This window comes from Citrus clementina, unplaced genomic scaffold, assembly GCF_000493195.1.
Source record: "Citrus clementina cultivar Clemenules unplaced genomic scaffold, Citrus_clementina_v1.0 scaffold_5, whole genome shotgun sequence".
NCBI classification, from domain to species: Eukaryota; Viridiplantae; Streptophyta; class Magnoliopsida; order Sapindales; family Rutaceae; genus Citrus; species Citrus x clementina.
The window spans coordinates 39611586-39619779 of record NW_006262201.1 but is presented as its reverse complement, the minus strand read 5'-3'; the positions used below and the strand labels follow the sequence as shown (position 1 = coordinate 39619779).

Genomic DNA, 8194 nt, shown 5'->3' with positions numbered 1-8194 from the left:
ATTCTTTGATTCTTAAACCATTGATTGTTCTGTTTTGAATAAGTTATTGGTTAAATCTTTCTCAAGTCATCCATAGAAAAGCATCTAGGAATCTGATCTTGGATCTTGGGCAGAAACTGCAGGTGTTTGAGAAGCTAAAGTACCCTTCAGTTTCTACAGTAGGCATTCGTTGGGAGACCTGAAATCAATTCCCGAAGCTTGCCCCAACCAAAAAACTGTAATATTGTGTGTGCCTCACAATTGAAGATTGAATCTTCCTTAACAAATAAAAATGTTTTACAAACAAACTTCAATCAAATTATACAAAACCAAATTCAGAAAACGAAAAAAAAAAAAAAAAAATTCCTTCAAAAATCATATCATACAGCAAGTTGGACATCACCCAAATCAAGCTGAGCAGCGATCTCCTCCAACTGTTTCTTGACACTCATATCAATCAACTTAGACCCCCACTTCCCATACCGGATCGTAAAACCCGCCACCAAGCTCGGGTCAATCACGGTCTTTATCCTCACATTCTTGGCCCCAGTCAACTTCTGGACTTGCTTCGCTATCTGAGCCAAATGCTCCGACTCCAGCTTCACCACCGAGCTCACCACCGCCATCTCCGTATTCGTCATCTTATTATACACCTCCTCGAACTCCTTCACTATGTCCTTCACCACGTCCACCCTCTTCGCGTCGATCAGTATGTTCAAGAAATTCCCGGTCAGCGGCTGCAGCGCCGACGACTTGCATATCTCGTCCACCATCTCTCTTTTCTTCTCGATATCGATGGTGGGGTTCACGAAGAACTCATGGATTTGTTTCTCGCTGAAGATTTTCTCGATCTTTTCCACGTCGGCGCTCGTGGACTCGAGGGTGTTGTTCGCTTTCGCCAAGTCCACCAGCGCGATGGCGTAGCTGGTCGCCACTGTGGCTGACATTCTGATTCCGTGGGCGCCGCGCCGGCGTGGGCCGGAGGGGATGGTGGCGGATAATGGGTTTCGAGAGGCCGCGCGGCCGGAGGGGAAGAGGTTTGATTGGAGTGAGAGGGTTGCGGTTTGCTGAAGAGACACCATTTTTCGCGATGAGAACGCCGATGCTGATGCTGAGGCAGCGGCTGAGGCTGAGGCTGCTGCTTCTGCTGCACACAGAGAAAGAGCCAGAGAGAGAGAGAGTCAATCAAAGAACGGATTGAGTGGAAGGTGAAGACTGAAGATGTGGGGTTTTGAGAGGAATGGGCGGTGGAGCGATAGGGGGTTATCGTCAGTGTGGTTGAAGGGTGATTGGAAGAGATTAGAGATAGCTACCTTATATTTTGAGTGCATCAAAATTTGACACGTGGATGCCATGTCAGACATATGCAATCCATTTTACTTCTCCTTCCTTTTTTTTTTTTTTAATTTAAACACTCTTTCGGAAAAATGGAGTCATATTATTATCGATAAACTAAGCCCTTTTTCGGAATGACGGAGTCATTTTGTTGTCCATAGATGGCTTAAGATTATATGTTATAAAATAAATATTACATAATCTATTAATGGATTAACATTATCCATTGGGCGAGGATTTAAAGAACATTAGGTGGAGAGTTTGATTCGCTCTAGTATCTACACAAATTTATTATTTTGTGAGTTTTAGTTGTATTGAGTTTTGATATGTTGAATTCATTGTACATTTTAGTAGATTTCAATTATATTGGACTTGAACTTTGGTGGTTATTAGTAGTTGTTTGGTCTAATATCATTTTGCTTATATCATCTTATGACATTTTAAAAAGCTTCAAGAAATTCTGATAAACTACTTAAATTTTCAATTACAGTTTCCATTTACCAACTTAAAGCGATTCTATTGATTGTTTCATTTTTTGTTTAAGCTGGTTTGACAATGTTAATAAAAACGAGGACCTCAGTGAAATTCCGAAAACCCCGTGTTGGTCATTCACTCAAAGCCTCGTCTCAGTCAAAGTCAGTACCTAACTCTGCGCGCCGTCCGCGCCCGGCACCCGCCAAGGTAACACTTCTTCCATCTATCTGTCATTTGATTTATTAATCTTTTCTATTTATTTTATTTCATTTTATCACGTTAAAACTCCAAAAAGCTATAGTCTAACGAATGCCTTCACTCCAGCTAGTTTAAAGTTTTAGAGGTGTTGGAGGGTCAATTAATTTTTCTGTAACTTATGAAAAAGCTATCAATTTATAAAATTTTCAGCATTGCAGCACTGCCCATCACTGAAAAATGGCTCCTTTTTCGTTACCTTTACTAGTTTTGCTATTGCAAGTATAGTCATAGGCACTGCCCTTAGAAAACCGTGCTCTTCACTCATCGGGACGCACAATGAATTAACCGAACAAGAAGATGAACAATTCAATCCACGTGGAAGTCAAAGACGATCAATGCGATGTTTTCCTGATGAATCTGACAAGTCGATGATGAAGGTTACTTTCTTTCTCTCTCCTCAGCTTATATGCATTTAGAGGAATATCAGAATATGCATATGTAAATATATTCCACATCATAATTCTCCTTAGATGGATGCAGATCTTCCTGATGTAGAAGACAACAATAAAGATTCTGATACTGAAGATACTGGGGCTAAATTTACTCTAATATTTACATGCTTTAAATTGTTTTGTCCTTTGGATTCTGAAATGATGAGTGAATAACTAAATATAATATGTTTTTTCTAATATTTGGCGTTTTCAGAGCAACCTGATGATTAAGCACATATATTTACCGGTCATTCCGATGAGAACGCTTCATGCTTCTTCCTTTTTATCCCCTCCAGCTGATTCAGGAATGTCAGTTTTATTCATTCCTCTCTTATATGAAGCTGAGTGTTGGTGGTAGAATATTAACTTTGAGCTTCTCTCTCTATTCCTAAGCTCTCTTTTTTATTTTCATTTTTCTTATGGAGTTCAATTTAGCTCGGTTTGATAAGTTCTGCCCTGATGTGTTATATTATTAATGATAGTTGTGTCATGCAATGTTTTTCCTCCCTTTTCTCTGTGCAGGTGTATATTCTGTTGCATGCAGCCAAACAGATGCTACATTAGTGGCAACTTGAGGTGACGAGGCCAAAAGTTTTTATGAAGGATTAATCAAGGAGATTGGGCTTCTGAGATCCTAGGTAAATTCAAAATTTAGAGAGTTACCTAATATGATAACTATTTACTCTCTTCCTTCTTGTCATTTTTCGCTCGAAAACTTTTGTTATTGAGACTTTCTTTTACTGGTTGCTAAAATGATAACATATGCACAAGTTATGGTCTTTTTCTTTGTCACTTGTTTCTCATCCAAAGCTTTTGTTCATTGCTATGCAGGTCACAAGGATTCCTTTTCTAGCTTGGCTTTTAGCACAGATGGACAGCTCCTTGCTTCAGGAGGCTTTCATGGACTTGTTCAAAACAGGGATACATCATCAAGGAATCTCCAATGCACCGTTGAAGGCCCTAGGGGAGGCATCGAGGTGAGATTATTAAAGTTTTCAGTGATACTGTGTCGGCATCACTATTTTGAAAATGAAGCACTAAATATATGACTTCTTAGGATTCCACTGTTTGGATGTGGAATGCTGATAGAGGTGCTTATCTTAATATGTTTTCAGGTCATGGTAGTGGCTTGACTTGTGGTGATTTTACTACCGATGGTACTAATAACTCCCAGTGTCTCTTTTCTATGTAACTCATGTATTTGATTCATTTTAGTCTGTAACTTTATGTTCATCTTGTTTCTTGCTTAGGTAAAACAATCTGTACTGGTTCTGACAATGCAACTTTGAGTATATGGAATCCAAAAGGTGGGGAAAATTTTCATGCCATAAGACGTAGCAGTTTGGAATTTAGTTTAAATTGTTCTTTAAACTCAGATTGAAGTCAATGAAGAAATTACAAAACTGAATTAAGATTCTGATGCACATTGACGTGCTTTTATTTTTATCAAGCATTTATTTGTACCCCATTGAGCCAAATCCATCTTACAGATTGATGTGCTGTTTTGGAAAATGAAGACTGGATGATTTGTACCTCACTTTATGTGCGGTTAACTTTTGGTGTTTGAGTGAATAAACTTTAGGAATTTAAGGTGATCATCCTTGATTTAATCAAAGGGACTTTGTTTTTGTCGACAGGATGGAGTGACTTGCTTGAGTTGGCCTGGCACATCAAAGTATCTAGTCACAGGCTGTGTAGATGGAAAAGTAGAGTTTGGGATAGTCTTTCCGGTGACCGTGTATGAACATTCAGCGGTCACATTGATGCCATTCAGTCTCTCTCTGTATCTGCTATTCGAGAATCCCTCGTTTCGGTTTCAGTTGATGGGACTGCCAGAGTCTTTGAGATTGCAGAGTTTCGACGAGCAACCAAAGCTCCTTCATATTCATTCAAGTTATTTTTTTAAATTTAGAATCAGTTCTTGCAACTTAATGTAATATTGTGACTATACATACACACACACATACATATATGTATGTGTGTTTAAATGATTTAAATGAAAATAAAAAATAATAAAACAAATCACACCTCTGAGATATTCTTTTAAAATCTCTATTTTAATCAAGATATCTGGTTATAAATATTTAAGAAAAAACAATATTCTTTAATAATAACTGTTAATCTCATAAACAACTTCCATTTGTCAATAAGCCCTTAACTCCTGTCGCAAACGCTTCTTTTTCAGATTCTTGTGTTATCTTCTGCAAAATGCTATTGTCTACGTTTCTGCATTCCAAATTCGATTACTTCTTTTGCTATGGTGGCTAAACTGAAGTTACAAGTCTATAATCTGATGAGAGAGAATTGTGGAATCCAGGTGTTTTTTAATTAAAGAAATGTTAGTACAATAATAACAACAACAACAACAACAATAATAATAATAATTTCACAGATGGGGTTTCAGAAGAATTTGAAACGAGGTCAACCCTTTTTCCCTCAAGAAATGAATCATAACCATACAATGGTATATGCACACAAAAAAAACCATATTCTAAAATTAGTTTATTGTGTTGAATGGAGAGAAATGGTCAGCAAATCCAAATGGGTATGCATTTACTTAATCGAAAGGCACAGAGCTATTTTCTCATTTGTGAGAAGAAAAATTAAATTCCTCGGGCTATAAATTAAAAGGGTTGAGAATAAAGCAAAGTGCGGTTGTTAATTAATAAAGGCTTGAAGATGGCGCAGGCTATTGTTGCTCGTTCCCTTGTGCTGATGCTTTTGCTCGCCTATGTTACAGGTGGGATGAGCCAAGGTTATTGCAAGGAGAGGCACGGACTGAAGAACTGCCAAAAGAATTCATGCCGTGATCTCTGTCTATCCAAGAAGTATGGCACCTCCTACAGCGAGAAATGTGTTGATGGTAACAACTGCGAGTGCAGTTACCGCTGTCAAAATTCCCCACAGCCAAAGCAAGCACCAGCCGAGACCGATAGTGCTAAGAAGCATTAATCATCCGAGCTTTTATCTTCAACAAATTCACGCTGATAATTATTATGAGATCAGATGAGATGTTGATCATCAATATCTGTTTACGTTCGTATCAAATTTGAGTTCCTACATCTAAGCAACTAAATTCTTTTGGACTATATACTCTTGCCTTCTGAATGATATTCTTCACAACTCACTGTTATTTATTTGTTAACCCAAACGCATAAATTGTTAGGTAAGAGTTGAATTTGATATTTAAGTTTACGTAATAACAACTGGTTCTGCCTCCTTACAGAAGAATCATCGATAAAATAATCCATATGAACACAGAATCAAAGGATGTTTTGCAGAGTTCCCAAATAATAACTTTCGGACGATGCAAATACCATGCAGATGCAATCACTTAAAGAATGAAGCTAAGCATCCATTGTTGTTTAGTTTCCAGCCAACACCATATCAGCTTAGAGAAAAATGGTACAGATTTATGGATCGCAACTGATAGTTTCAGGGTTAACGACGTTTGTATAGCACCTCATCATGTTACTAAAGAGAGACTGTACGTTTGTATAGCACCTCATCATCACTCTCATCTTCCTCATCCGACACAACCTCACTCCCTGGTAGCACTAACTTCCCACCAATACAAAATGATGGACCCGAACTCTCTGATTCAATGTAATTACCTAGCAATCTCTCCTCAAATCTTTGGTCACTACAGTTGAGGAACCAATTCATTGAACAGCGGATCCCTTTGCTCTGTAACCTTTGATATCTGGGTTTGATTCTTGATTCCAAGCTATAAGTAAAGTATTCTGGGAATTCAATAAGCTCTTTTATCGGTCTCCCCATCTCACTTTTGAAAAAGTAAAAACTATTCTTCATGAGCTCAACTCGGCAAGCAATTAACTGTGGACATTGAACAACCATCTTTGCCAAATCCCCAGAAGGTATTCCTCGCCCCAAAAGAAACTCAACAGACTTCATAATCACATGCTGATTAAGGCTAACAACCTGCGGCATCTTCTCCACCACTTGAGCAAACTCATCTGGATCAATTTTGAGCTTCAAATTAAAGAAATAGAGCTGCGATGACATCTTAGCTTTCAAAGGCAACCCAATAATTTGCGGATACTGTGCTATGACTGAAGCAAGCTTTTCCCTCCTTATCCCAAAACTTATTAAACAATCCACATTCGGTTTAACAGTCTCTTCCAGATCATACCCTAGAATATATACACGTTTCTCCAACATCCTAGCCAAAATCTTAATCGGCAAACCCAAAGAAACCAAATAATCCACAAGTGGCTTAATCATAGTCCCAACTCTCATTCCCAAAAAATACGGATATTGAGTCACCATGGGACCAATATCTCTAGGACTAACACCAATACTAACAAGATAAGCAACAGACGTACTCATCGTTCCTTCAAGCTTAAACCCTAAAAGTTCAGGATACTTCATCAACACATAACCAATATCCTCCTTCTCCACATCAAGGCCACGAAGAAACTTAACAACTGGCATAAGCTCAACAACCACACTAGCATGTAAAACTTGAGGGTACTTCTTAACAAACTCACCCAATTTTGACTTAGCAATGCCAATTTTCTCCAAATAACTGAAAACGGGAATCATATTCTTACGCATACTACAACCTAGCATTAAAGGGTATTCATTAATATCATCAATGGTCAATCCCAACTTCTGCAAAAACATAACACGCTCCTCCATGACCTCAATAGTGGATGGCAACTCAAGGTTCTCTAATTCATCAGGAATTATGCCTAAACTTTTGAGGTAATCACAAATTTTAACGCGATTAACAAGTTTTTCCTTTTTGCCTTGCACAACACCCCAAGTGACAGAAGGCATTTGATATTCAGGGAACTGAGTTGAAAAGGAAGAAATTTGTGAAACCCTAAAAGGGCTTTGTAAATTAGAGTTTTGGGCAAATGGGTTTTGTAGGGTTTTGAGTTTAGAGTAAAATACGTATGGGTTTGTGAAGACTGTCAAAAATTTTCTTCCTTTGAGCAGTGTCAAGCTCATTGTAGAACGAATATATCAAAAGAACAAATAATTAAAAAAAAAAAGATCAAATGGAAAATAGAAGTTCAAAAAAAAGAATTACCTTAGAAAGAAAGAAAGCGAATGAAGCTTCGGCCGATATGAAAAACGAGGGCCGCAGAGAGGAGAGTGGTACGACGGCAAGTCTCATCCGTGAACATTAAAAACGGGTCGAGCCTGGTCGCGTTGGACTGGCATTGGCCCATTACAGCCAAACTGGGGTCAGGCTGTGTTTGCCGGAAGTCCAATGGGCTAGTCTGAAGCTACAAAATAATTATTATCCTTTTTGAAATCTCAACAAATAATAATGAATAATTAAAATTAAATTTACAGCCTGTTTAGGTTTGTTGTGGGAAAACAAAAAAAAAAAAAAAATACAAAAGAGTTTTACAGTAAACTCAATTGTGAATGTATATGACCATAACAAGGGACATGAGTTTTATATTATTCATATATGTATTTTTTTGGCACTTAATTCACAGATTGATTACTTTTAATTAGGGTGATTTTTTTTTTAGTCTAAAGTCTGAATTTAATTTTTTTTTAATATTTATTTATTTTAAATTTTTTTTAACTTATCACTTATTATCAGACAACTTTATTTGAATAGAAAAAGTAAAAAAAAAAAGTCCACTTTTTATCTGAAATCTGAAGTATAAATGAAAATTTTTAATATCAAATCTCAAAAATACCCTTAACAATTCATGTATTTTCAATATTAT

At 37.3% G+C, this 8194-nt stretch overlaps 2 protein-coding genes and 1 long non-coding RNA gene across 9 annotated transcripts; 1 reads left to right on the top strand and 2 right to left on the bottom strand.

The window, feature by feature from the left end:
• Positions 1-223: 223 nt before the first annotated feature.
• Positions 224-1265, bottom strand: LOC18041192 (ATP synthase subunit delta, chloroplastic). The gene has a single exon (XM_006434591.2). It carries the CDS (start codon positions 1059-1061, stop codon positions 360-362), a length of 702 nt encoding a protein of 233 aa, XP_006434654.1. The 5' UTR covers positions 1062-1265; the 3' UTR covers positions 224-359.
• Positions 1266-1885: 620 nt separating this feature from the next.
• On the top strand, positions 1886-4444 carry LOC18041191. Of its 7 annotated transcripts, none has more exons than XR_002905430.1 (6): positions 1886-1995; positions 2197-3115; positions 3309-3454; positions 3593-3634; positions 3728-3784; positions 4115-4444. It is a non-coding gene; the product is annotated as an uncharacterized LOC18041191 (long non-coding RNA). The 7 variants fall into 7 exon arrangements; XR_002905434.1 differs by lacking the exon at positions 1886-1995 and having other exon boundaries at positions 2069-2423; positions 2692-3115; XR_002905432.1 differs by lacking the exon at positions 1886-1995 and having other exon boundaries at positions 2069-2423; positions 2527-3115.
• Positions 4445-5646: 1202 nt separating this feature from the next.
• On the bottom strand, positions 5647-7538 carry LOC18040637 (transcription termination factor MTERF4, chloroplastic). Its single transcript, XM_006434589.2, has one exon. It carries the CDS (start codon positions 7452-7454, stop codon positions 5952-5954), a length of 1503 nt encoding a protein of 500 aa, XP_006434652.1. The 5' UTR covers positions 7455-7538; the 3' UTR covers positions 5647-5951.
• Positions 7539-8194: the final 656 nt, after the last annotated feature.